Raw genomic sequence first — 13,187 nt, 5'->3', positions numbered from 1 at the left:
AACAAGTGTTCACTGGGCGCTTGCTACGTGACAGGCATCGCGCTAGATGGGGGCTGAATACTACTCCAGAGGAACGCCTGCCATTTGTTTACTTGTCTGACTTTACATCCACTCCAGGGGGAGGGATGTGGGAGGTGAGTTTTAGGGCTTAAAAAGCTGACACTTTCTATTTCGTTTATTTGTGCTGCCTTTAATTTTTGTATGTTCTTAAACATTGCAAGAAAGCGCAATCCTTGTACATGAAATTTTCCCTGTAAATTACATTCTAATTGCAAAGACGCTGTGCTTTTAGCATCTTGATTCTTCGTGTCGCTTTTCCGAGCACGCCCCCTTGTGGTGCCTTGTTTGTTTTGCCAACCACTGCTCTGGGTGGTCAGGAGCCCAGCGAAAGTGAACGCTTTTCCCCTGAGAATCACAGCCTGCCCCCCACCCCCAGGCCCCAACGGGGGCAAAACAGACTTCTTTTTCTCCTCTGCCTAGACCCCTGGCCTCCCTGCTAGCCCAAAGGCAGGGTTTCCCCCCGTCTGAGGCTATTTACCAGTAGCCGTCCAGTCGATTCCGACCAATGGGGACCCCATGCGTGTCAGAGTACAACCGTGCTTCATAGGGTTTTAAATGGCTGAGTTTTTTGGAAGTAGATCGCCAGGCCTCTGTTCAGAGGAGCCTCTGGATGGACTCCAACGTCCAACCTTTTGGTTAGTTAGCATCCAAATGTGTTAACCGTTTGCACTACAAGGATCTCTAGTCACGGGGAATTAGGAGCATCATGGAGCCATCCATAAGAACACAGCCTCAGGGCTAAGTTTGAGTCCCTTAAGAGAAAATCGCATTAGGAAGAAAAGTCTCTGTACCCATTTATTGTGCGTTTTTATCTAACAGAAAAGAAAAAGAAATCACCCTTTCCTGGCATATTAAGCCCCAAAAACCTCCCCGTACTGACTCTCTTCCGCCTCTCCTCTGCCCTGCTGGATTTTTCAGCTGACCTCATTGCACAGCGTCCTGGTGCTAAGCCAGGTGGCATTCGCAGAGGCCCGCATACGAAAATTGGCAGGACACCAGCCTGCCACATGCACCCTTCGACCCAGACAGGATTTTCTTGTCTCCTTGGGCTTTGCAGAATAATTTTGGAATCCTACAGCTTCTCCAGAGATGCTGCCTCACCTTATACCTTCTGATTTTCTCAGTCAGTCCCAATTGTAAATATTCTGCTTATTGTCACCGTAACCAGAAATCCCAATATTTCCAGCTCTAAATTACACTGACAATGTACCCTTGGGCAAATTATGTAACATCTCTAAGCCTCAGTCTTATCTTTAGCAAATAGGAATAGTAATAGGATCTACCCCTTAAACTATTGTAGCAAGTGAGGTCAGCAAGCAGGGCACCTAGCCCATCATTGTTCTCTCTCAGACTTCTTTCGTTTGTCCCCAGAAGCATGACAAAAACCATCTACATAGGTCCCAAGTTTCGGTCCTGAAATGTTGCCATGGATGAAGTAGATCTCCGGTTTAGGGATGCCCTATTTAGTCCTTCCATTTCCCCCTAAATATCCCAGCATTGACAGATTTCATACTTAGAACTCTATTCCTGTAGTTCAAAACTTATCAAAATACCATATGAACCTGGTGTGGGGACAAATCACGCTGCTCTAGGGTTTCCCATTTCGTGAAGGGTAAGTTTCAGACGCTCTCACTAAATACTAAAGGGGAAGAGGTGGGGACGGGGACCGTGATGATGCAGGGTCACCTGAAGATGGCATGCTCTGTATTGGAAGACTAGGGGCACCAACATCACGTTTGCCAATTCATAATTTGTCTAAACTGACCTTTATTCTAGGGTTAAAGTAACTCTAGGGAAGGCAATTCAGGGTTAAACAGGTTTCTTTTTTTTTTAATTAACTTTTTAATTGAGAGCTCACATCAAACCTTAAGTGCATAATTGAATGGCTTTTTACACAGTAAGTTGTTTTGTTTTTTTTAAAGAAATAATGAAAATTCTCCTGGTTCCTGGGATTCTTCAGGGTCAGAACTGAAACCACCACTAGTTTACCTGACACCCTTCCTCGATTCTTCCCGTAGTACTAAACCCTCGGCTTGCCAGGAGGCTGGGGAAAGAAAGAAGCAGAGTATCCCTGGGTCCCTATGCACAACGTATGCTGACTTTCGCCCCTTCCATTAAGGACAGCATTGGGGTAACCCGTTAATTAACATCTCAAACTCCAGTTTCCTTAGCTGTCAAATGAGAGCAGGTGTTGGAAGGATTCAGTGTGATAATGTGTTTTGTAAAGGGCTGTAAAGGATATCTGGTGTCATTACCCCCAGATGGTGAGACTCACAAGTCTACCAGGGATGAAACTAGTTTGAGGCGCTTCCACATTTTCCTAATGAGAAGCTATTTTTGATATCCTCAAAATGTTTTGATTGCTGCGCTAAGGAGGAGGGCTTGCAGCTGCTGGTCAGGCAACCTCCTTTCTTTGCCAGGAGCCCTGCCTGACTGTGGGGCGGTAGGTGTGACGGTGCCAGCAACCTCATCCAGTCTGGTGACAGGCCAGCATGCAGCTCCGGGTCAGCCTGTCAGACAGCCCTACCCAATGCTTACTGGACTCCCAAAGGTCGCGATGCTCAGAAGGAGGAGAAGTCAAGCAGTTTCTAAAACCCAGTGGCCCTCAACTGGGGTGCACACACACTGGGGCATAGGAAGGAAGTATTAGAACTTCTCCTTGTGCTTTTTTTTTTTTTAATTAAAAAAATAGATGAGGCTATTGTATTACTTAATATACAGGTGCTCTCTTGAGGTGTTTACGTCAGACAGTTGCATGTGGCCAACTGTACGTATGAACCCTGGGGAAGAGTGGGCCCTCCACATCCCAGAAGCAGTGGCAGTCTTGTTCACTTGCAGCCAATTACAATAAATCGCAATTTATGGAGACTCAGGTTGATCCATGAAGTTTATTATCCAGTTTTTCCTAAACTGTTGTTGTTAGCTGCTGTCAAGTTGGCCCCTGACTTATGGCAACCCCATGTGTGTCAGAGTAGAACTGTGCTCCATAGGGTTTTCAAGGCTGATTTTTTGGAAGTAGATTGTCAGGCCTTTCTTCCTACTCTGTTTTAGTCTGTTTTAGCATCAGAGCAACATGCAAGCCTCCACTGAAAGATGGTCGGTGGCTATGTGTGAGGTGCTTTCGCTGGGATTCAAACCTGGGTCTTCCACATGGAAGGTAAGAATCCTACGACTGAACCAGCAATACCCTCTTTTACTAAGCTAACCATCACAAAATAGACAGGAGGCTTAAAAAGTTTCTTGCAAAAAGCCCTGTCAGATTAAAAAAATACAAATAATTTAAGTTCAAATGGACAAAAAGCAAATGGCAGAGCTGACACATCTTCATTGGCCACATGACAAAGTAAACACATGATGATCTAGTCAGATCTGGCAAGCTGGCTAGAAATTTCCAAATATCTAAAAGATTATTTGAAATATGGACTTCTATCCAGCCTAATGATAATGATAGTACTTCATATAATAATTTATAAATAAATAAATATGCATATATTTAAATATGCATATATTGAGGAGTGAATGCTAACAAATTTTTTTAGTAATAGGGATGTGAGATAAAAAACTTTGGAGATCACTGATCTAGCCAAAATCTCCCCCAAACACTTTTGCCTTGATATCTTAACTCAGAGGAGACTAAGTATAATGAAGCATTTTGAGAATGCAGCACTTCCCAGGGATGAATTCCCCCAAATTCCTGGATTTGGGGTTCAGTCCAGACCCTACAGAGCCCCGTTCTACAAGGAATATGTTCTTTGAGGAAATTTGAAGTTTCCTTCAAACTTTTCCTCCAATAAAGGTTGCTGTCCAGAAAAATTATCAGGGAAAATAAGTAATTCATCAATTGCACTAACAAGCGCAGTATTTGATCTGCATATGTTTAGGAACAGATACAATTTACAGTGATGGTACCTGCTTTTCTGCTCTGCATTTCTTCAGAGTTTCCATTAGGTTGGTATGTTCTTCCTCTCTTCTTTCCATCCTGATTTTCATCTGCTTAATACCAATCAAAGCCTTCTTCACCTCTTCATCTACCTCTATCTCCTCAGACTCAGAAGAACCTAAAAGATATGTTCAGTTTTGTCTTTCATGCCTGATCAGATTACAAAACGAAGAGTTCACCAATTTTTCATGTCCCCTAAATAGAGGCTTAATTGTTCTTTTATAGCTTCAAACTCTGATAATGAATTGGCTGTCAGCTGCCACATGGGTCCAGCTGCCACATGGATGGGACCTTATGTTCCTCAGTTCTGAGCTCTGGAACAAGGCAGAGTTAATTTAACCTCATTCTGGTCATTTTCCTTAGGGCCTGTTTTAATTTATCCATTTTTTTTCCCTTTCACTTAAGACTCAAGTGTGTTTATATTAGAGATAATTTAGAATTTCCTTCACAAACATTTACATTATATGCCCAACTGGGGACCTTAAACAGTGAAAAATTTCCTTTGCTTTTAGCTTCAATTACCTTCCAAGCAGGCATCAAACTCAGAAAGTATCCTCAGACAACGCAGGATTCCTTAATAACCCAACAGACATCTCATACGCACTTCTCCTAAGCCTTTAAACCAGTTACTATGGAGTAAACCCTGACTCATGGCGACCCCATGGGCGTCAGAGTAGAACTGTGCTTCACAGAGTTTTCAATGGTCGATTTTTCAAAAGCAGATTGCAAGACCTTTCTTCTGAGGAGCCTCTGGGTGAGCTCAAACCTCCAACCCTTTGGTTAGCAGCTGAGAACATTAACTGTTTGCACCACCCAGGGACTTCAATAAGCATTCTTTGCTGTTGTTAGTTGCTATTGAGTCAATTCCAACTCATGGCGACCCCATGTATGCAGAGTAGAACTGCTCCATAGATTTCAAGGCTGTGACCTTTCTGAAGCAGATTGCCAGGCCTTACTTCCGAGGTGCCTCTGGGTGGGTTTGAATCGCCAGCCTTTCGGTTATAGTCCAGGGCTTCACCATTTGCACCACCCGGGGTCTCCAGTAAGCATTTGTTGCTGTTGTTGTTGCATGCTGTTGAGTCCATTCCGACTCATACGAACCTATAGGACAGAGAACTGCCCCATAGGGTTTCCAAGGAGTGGCTGGTGGATTCGAACTGCCAATCTTTTGGTTAGCAGCCTGAGCTCTTAACCACTTCACCTGCAGGGCTCCAATAAGCATTTAGTGGGCATAAATTCATTGTCATGCTCTCTTCATAACAGCTAATATGGCTTCCTAAGGAGCTTATCGTTGCCTCCAAATTTAATTATAGATTCCTAATCAGCTACAGCAGCCCTGGGAGTGCAGTGGTTAAGAGCTACAGCTGCTAACCAGAAGGTTCGAAGTTTGAATCCACCAGCTGCTCCTCGGAAATCTTATGGGGCAGTTCTGCTTTGTCTGATAGGTTCACTGTGAGTTGGAACCGACTCGACAGAGCCTAACAACAACAACAGTCAGCTGCAAAGGAGCCCTGGTGGCACAAACAGTTAAGTGCTCAGCTGTTAACTGAAAGGTTGGAGGTTTAAATCCACACAGTAGCTCTGTGGGGGAAAGACCTGACAATCTGCTTCCGTAGAGAATACAGCCGAGAAAATCCTGTGGGGCAGTTCTATTCTGTCACATGGGGTCTCTATGAGACGGGATCAACTCAACGGCCCCTAACAACAACGATCAGCTACAAGGAGTCCCTGGGTGCTGCAAACAGCTAAGCACTTGGCTGCTAACCAAAAAATACAGCCGAGAAAATCCTGTGGGGCAGTTCTATTCTGTCACATGGGGTCTCTATGAGACGGGATCAACTCAACGGCCCCTAACAACAACGATCAGCTACAAGAAGTCCCTGGGTGCTGCAAACAGCTAAGCACTTGGCTGCTAACCAAAAGGTTGACAATTTGAATCCACCCAGAGGTGCCTCAGAAGACAGGCCTGGTGATCTGTTTCCAAAAACCTTGAAAACCCTACACAGCAGTTCTGCTCTGCACACATGGGGTCTCGCCATGAGCTGGAATCGACTCAATGGCAAACAACGGTCAGCTACATTTTAGCCTGTTTGTTTTTAAGTGTTTAGTACCCAAAGCGTATCTCATCGAGCAAAGGCCACCAGTTAATGATCACAGAGCAACCAGATTCGATGTCATTATAATCCATTCTTTCACTATTTAAGACTAATGGCACAGATTAATCGTTTAAATTTTCTAAATGCTAGAAAAGTATTTCACTGTTCATTAAAACCGTGCTTAGATGAAACCAAACATCTGGATGATACCAAAAAAAAAAAGCAGTCTAAAAGTTGGCAAGTTTTATCTGCATGATAGCAAACATCTGGATGCATGAACATTCTTAGATACTTGATTGGAATTTTCTATTTTTACCCAGATGTTTGGCGTCACGTATACTTGGTTTAAGTGCCTAGAAAACATTTTGCTGTGAAACTCAAGGGTTGTCATGAGTACACTTATCTCTCAACTGTAAATCACCGTAAATGCCAACAGGGCATACAAACAGGGCATAGCCCAGATAAAGAAAGCAAACATACTCTTCAGGTTTCCACCGATAGTGGTTTTGTCCTTCCAAGTAGGTGCGCAGTGACAATTTTTCAACCACAGCAGATACACAGTAAACACCCAGAGTGGCGACTTCATGTTCCCGCTGTTCCTGCAAAGGAAAAATAAACCTCATCAAATGCCTTCCCTTATGTTATTTTCTGCCGGCATCAATGGCAAACACATGGAGCTGCAGAGCCTTTTTCTGTCCATTTTTCTTTATGACTTTAGACAACTTATGCTAATGTGCCTAGGACACTAGGAAGCTTGAAATTTAAGTTAAAAAAAAAATACCAAGTCTCTGTTTAATTTACATTCTTTAGGACAGTTACATAAGATCATCATCTCAAGTACTATTGCTGCCTCTAAGACTTTAAACTGAAGGCAGTGAGCAATGTGGATCACAGACGTACAGAATTCAAACTTCGTTTTATTTGCGCGTCAACCATAAACATCCCTAAATATAGAATGAGTTAAAATGATGTCAGAGGGATTTTTTTTCCTTCAAAATTGAGTCCACAAGTGAGTTTTTACTAGATGATTCAATAATTTTTTTTTTAAATCGAAGCAGCCTCACATAGTTTTCTCATACCTCTTGTAATGCCCACCAAGCTTTGTGAAGAGTGAACAGTTAATTTTTTTCTTCTCAGATAATGGATTTCCTTTAATATTTAATCTGATTTGCATGAGTTATAAATATTTCAAATACAAATGTTTAAAATTTACTAAGAAAAATTAAATAAAACAACTATGTTTTCATGAAGTTAAATATAGAAAATAACCCCAGGCCGTTATTTATCTGCTTTATGTATATTTGCTAATTTGAATAAACAAAAATAAAAACATCTCCATTATTCAATCAACAGTTGGAGTGTCTTATAATAACAAGCACACCCAGGGACCTTATAAAATAACATCTGTACTAGTAGTTACAAAGTTATCACTCTCTACATACTTGGTATGAACTAACTCTTCCCTTTCTATTAAGACCCTACTTACCAAACAGAACTTTTAAATACAGTATATTTACCACTAACTTTGCAATATTTCCCCCGTGAAGTTGCTGAGAGCTTCTGGAAAGGCCTCCACTTTTCTCTGATCTGATTTTCATCAGTGTCAAGGATTTAGCCTTGTTCTAATAATTTGATGACACAGTTCTTAATCCTATTAACCTAACGTTTTGAGATTAAGACGATGATTTAAAACTTGGAAGGGTTTAGAAACAAACACTAGGAGGCAGACTGTGCCCGTGATCAGGAACAATGGCCGTAGACTGTTTAACACAAATATGTTTTGATAGGACTCATTAAAGCCTTAAAATTATTTTTAAATGTACGACGTATGACATGTATATTCCTGTGTAGGTCAATTTTTTTTCTTAGATTAAAATTAAGCAATAATTTGAAATTGAGTAAGTAAAGTTTTAGGGTAAACATTTTGTAAAGAATATTTACTTGGTTGGTCTTTTTGACTATATACACATTTTAACTAGATAAAGTGATAAGATCTAGCATATAAATAATGTAATAGATAAGGATTTCAGGCCCACTGCGTGGTGCAAACAGTAACTTCCTCAGCTGCTAACCAAAAGGTTAGAGGTTGGAGCTTACCCAGAGGTGCCTTGAAAGAAAGGCCTGGCCATGGACTTCTGAAAAATCAGCGATTGAAAATCCTATGGAGCTCAGTTGCACTCTGACACACTTAGGGTCACTATGAGTCGGAATAGATTCTATGGCAACTGGTTTGGTTGGTTACAATTTGCTAATAAATTAGATGAACTGAAAATTTGACACCTAAATGATTCCTTCAAAAATAATTTAAAGAGCTATCAAACCCAAAAAACCCAAACCCATTGCCTTCGAGTTGATTCTGACTCTTAGTGATCCTACAGGACAGAGTAGAACTGCCCTATGGGGTTTCTAAGGAGCACCTGGTGGATTCAAACTGCTGACCTTTGGGTTAGCAGTCGAACCCTTAACCACTATGCCACCAGGGTTTCCAAACAGCTATTAGTCCTGTTAAAAAGCAAAGATGTCACTTTAAGGACTAAGGTGCGCCTGACCCAACCCATGGTGTTTTTAATCACCACATATGCACATGAAAGCTGGACGATGAATAAGGAAGACCAAAGAAGAATTGACGCATTTGAATTATGGTGTTGGTGAAGAATATTGAATATGCCATGGACTTCCAGAAGAATGAACAAATCTGTCTTGGAAGAAGTACAACCAGAATGCTCCTTAGAAGCAAGGATGGAGAGACTTCCTCTCATGTACTTTGGACACGTTATCAGGAGGGATCAGTAGCTGGAGAAGGACATCATGTTTGGTAAAGTAGAGGGTCAGCGAAAAAGAGGAAGACCTGCAATGAGATGTATTGACACAGTGGCTACAACAATAAGCTCAACCATAACAAAGATTGTGAGGATGGCGTAGGACTGGGCAGTGTTTCCTTCTGTTGTACATAGCGTGGCTATGAGTTGGAATCAACTCCGCAGCACCTAACAACAACGTAAACAATTAGTCCTGAAGCCAGATCTGGGACCTACAGCAACGAGTCTTTCAGTTGCTGAAATCTCAGGATCTTTTGATGGCCATGTCTTGGTTATCTAGTGCTGCTGTAACAGAAATACCACAAGTGGATGACTTTAACAAGAGAAATTTATTCTCTCACAGTCTAGTAAACTAGAAAACCAAACCCATTGCCGTCCAGTCAATTCCGACCCATAGTGACCCTATAGGACAGAGTAGAACTGCCCCAAAGAGTTTCCAAGGAGTGGCTAGTGGATTAAAACTGCCAACCTTTTGGTTAGCAGCCAAGCTCTTGACCACTGTGCCACCAGATCTCCGGGTTTCGTAGGCTAGAAGTCCAATTTCAAGTCAGCTTCACAGGAAGGCTTTCTCTCTCTGTTGGCTCTGGAGAAAGGTCCTTGTCATCAATCTTCCCCGGTTGAAGAGCTGCTCAGGATGCACTCTGCTCCTAGCACTACTTTCTTGGCGGTATGAGGTCCCCCTGTCTCTCTGCTCGCTTCTCTCTTTTATATCTCAAAAGAGATTGGCTTTAGACAAACCTAAGCTTGTAGATTGAGTCCTGTCTCATTAACACATAATTGTCCCTAATCCTGCCTCACTGATATCATAGAGGTAGGATTTACAACACATAGGAAAATCACATCAGATGACAAAATGGTAGACAATCACACAATACTGGGAATCATGGCCTAGCCCAGCTGACATACATTTTTGGGGGACACAATTCAATCCGTAACAAGCCCCCTTTGAAAGTTTTTAGAGACTAATCAGTCAATACTTATTATGTGCTCAGTCCTTTTCTAAGAGGGTAGACCTTGACAGTTCTGCAAGGGTCCCCTGACATTGGAGGGCCCTTAGAAGTTGGTCCTTGGCTCCGAGCAACTTGCACTGAGTTTAACTCAGCTCCATTTGGACACTGAGAATATGCCCAGGACACACACTCCAAGTCCAGGACCACACCCCAACTCAGCTGTCTTGATTACTCGCTAATTATCTGTTATAGTTGGAAACCTCTAACTTAGCTCTGCTGGAAAAATAGATCAGCTCAAAGCAAAACTTCAATTGTTATTTTTTTTAAGCAGCCTGATTTTACTTTTGAGCAATTAGAATCAACACCTATAAACAAATGTGTCCTATCCTGAAAGATAGGTTGGCCAACAGAGGAAGCAGCACTTTGAGTATTTTTCTCAGGAAGAGAAGAGCAGCGTTCTGCAAAAGTAAATCATAGGAAATTGTCTGGCTCTACTCTAACACTGAGCAGCCTCTCTCATTAGTTTGCTCTTTTCCAAGTTTGGGCCCATTTGAAGTCATGCTGGCTCTGCATGCACCTTTTCAACAAGGCTGTAATTCCAAGCCCTCATTTCATTGAAAATGAAACCCACTTTAGGTAGTCTGGTGGCTCACTCTTTAGTGACAGATTTCTTTCTTAGTACTTGTTCCCCCTTTAAGTATAATTTCTAAGAACAGAACTTTATTGCTAACTAGTACTAATTACTTTTAAAATATCTTGATGCTTCCACTAAGGTTCTTCCTCTAGTTACTTCTTCTGTTTTCACAGCTGCCATTTTGTTCTTAACATTGAGCAATAGTTCATGCAAATCCTGGTACTTTTATGATTATGACATCATTATGTTCAAGATTTAAGGGGATTCTAAAATATTACAGCGCGCTCGTTGGTAAGTAAGTAGATCTAGAAGCAAAGGCATCTTAATTAAGAAAGACAGCAAGAAAATGCTGTGGAACCAAATGAGAAAAAGAGAAATTGGACAGATGGACTTCAAAATATTAGCTTTACTACTGCTAAGCTCAGGCTTGGATAGAGTGACTTAGATGTGTGGCCTTAATGGACCTGGTAGTATGTCAACCCTGAGCTGAATTTGCCCAGCCTGCCACTGGCACAGCAGACAACCTTCAGGCTCCCAGATGGGACACTTACTAGGCAGAGAACAGACCAGGGAGTATGTATGTGGAGACAGCTCCAGTCAACAACGTCAGTGGTGTCCTCTGGGGTAAGCAGCCCTGTAGCCCTGCATGTGTCCTGCAGACAAACTAGGATTTTCTGTCTTGAACCAGTAAAATTTGGAAAGAGAAGGATATCGAGAGAATAGCTAAGGAGTTCTCCACAACTGAGATCCGTGAACTAATGGATTCGCTCATGAGTCATATATCTTATTCCTGCGTTGTAGGGTGAGAAACAGGAGGGTCAGAGGCCAGGATTGTTACCCTGGTAGAAGTTCCTCCACACAGTAATAGGAGATGGTAGGAAAGTCAGTCCTCCTCCATCCCCCCACCCTGCCCCCTCAAAATCAAGGAGGGAATGCGTAAGAGAAATAAAATGAAAGACAAAGGCTTAAAAACTCTAAGTTATTCATTTAGATTATAATAGTAATTAATGTTACCAGACTAGTTTCCTTCTTTCTCCCTCCATCCCTTCACCCTTGTTTCCTTCCTTCTTTTCTTCTCATCTCCATGTATTCAGCCATTCATTTAATAAACTTAAAGGACACAATTCATATTAAAAAGCAACATTTTATAAGTGGAGTACAAATATTCATTAAAAAAAGACTGGTTGACATGTCATTGGGTTGTTAACCATTGTCATAGGGCAATATGTGTACTAACTGTTTAATGAGAAACGATTTGTTCTGTAAACTTCCATCTAAAGTACGAAAAAAAAAAAAGATCAGATTCACAAAAGCTACTCAAAAGTTTTGATGGGAAGCCTAGGGGACAGTGAGTTGACGATAATGGTGATGGAATAATTAGGAAAAGGATAGTGAAAATAGCAGCACAACTGGAAGAATGTAATCAATGTCACTGAATTGTACATGTAGAAGCTTCTGAAATGGTGCATCTTTGGCCATGTATATTTTCACCAAAAAAAGGAAGGGTCCTCCAAGGTCGAGAAGGGAGAGTGATGACATGTCGTGGGGTTGTTAACCAATGTCATAAAACAATATGTGTACTGACTGTTTAATGAGAAACTATTTGTTCTGTAAACCTTCATCTAAAGTACAATAAAAAAATTTTTTAAAAAAGGTAAATAATCAATTAGAAGAAAAAAAAAAAAAGACTTACTCACTCCACAGAAAAGACCAATGGTGTAGTGTAAGAATAGCTAATTCAAGAGATCAGGTTCCAGAAAAAGCCCCACCACACTTTAGCTTCATGATCCTAGAGGTAGCCTCACTCTACCTCAGGGTCCTCATCTAAAATGAGCCCTTGGTAGAAATAGTCTCCCAGCTCTAAAGTTCTATGATGATTATTCACTTATTCTCATCCAGCTTAAACATAGTTGGAATGTAATAAATGTGTTGAATCAATGTGTAAGAAGAAAAAATGGCAGATTCTTTACATCTTACAGAATTGCTGAGCAGGTCAAATGAGACAATACAAATGAAAATGTTTTATCACGCTACAGAGTGCAAAGCAATAGTAAGGTAGACCAATAACTTCATTAAAAAATTAAGAGTAAACTAAAATTATTATTTTAGGCTCATATAACATAGGCAGGAAAAGTAGGCCTTGAATCCAGACTTGAAAATCTTTCACAAAAAAGATCAAACTTGACTACAACATGAGGAAATTATATCCTGTTTAACCTCATTGTGAGACCAGAATTTATCTGTACAAACTAAAAAAAAAAAAAAACACACCAAACCCGTTGCTGTCAACGCAATTCCAACTCATAGCGACCCTATAGGACAGAGGAGAACTGCCCCAGAGAGTTTCCAAGGAGCGCCTGGTGGATTCGAACTGCCGGCCTTTTGGTAGCTGATGTAGCTCTTAACCACTAAACCACCAGGGTGTACAAACTAGCACCACATAAATATAATTATTGATAAGGACTTATTTAGATAACAAATAGATTCTAAAATTTCTGTTACCCCCAGCACAGTGCTTCAGTTCAAAGTTCAGCTCTTAGAATAGTCCATTAAGCAAATGTCTATCGGGTCCTGTTATGTGCCAGACACTGGGGATGCAGGGGAACAAAACAGACATGTCCTTGCACTCTTGGAGCTACACTGAATTCTAACGGGAGGGAAATGGATGATTCACAAATAAATACATAA

The 13,187-nt window shown here is 41.3% G+C and overlaps 1 protein-coding gene across 1 annotated transcript in view; it reads right to left on the bottom strand.

Moving 5' to 3' along the window:
- CLUL1 (clusterin like 1) overlaps positions 1–6,688 on the bottom strand; it is a 59,820-nt gene extending 53,132 nt beyond the window's left edge. Inside the window, exons 1-2 of the mRNA XM_004389705.1 lie at positions 6,577–6,688; positions 3,970–4,118 (exon numbers count right to left, since the gene is read on the bottom strand). Of these exons, the coding sequence (XP_004389762.1) occupies positions 3,970–4,118; positions 6,577–6,682 (255 nt within the window). The 5' untranslated portion in view covers positions 6,683–6,688. The remainder of the gene's footprint in view (positions 1–3,969; positions 4,119–6,576) is intronic.
- Positions 6,689–13,187: the final 6,499 nt, after the last annotated feature.

The sequence above is a fragment of the Trichechus manatus genome, unplaced genomic scaffold (assembly GCF_000243295.1).
Source record: "Trichechus manatus latirostris isolate Lorelei unplaced genomic scaffold, TriManLat1.0 scaffold00256, whole genome shotgun sequence".
Classification (NCBI taxonomy): domain Eukaryota; kingdom Metazoa; phylum Chordata; class Mammalia; order Sirenia; family Trichechidae; genus Trichechus; species Trichechus manatus.
The sequence above is the reverse complement of the archived record's forward strand: the minus strand, read 5'-3'. Positions and strand labels throughout refer to the sequence as shown.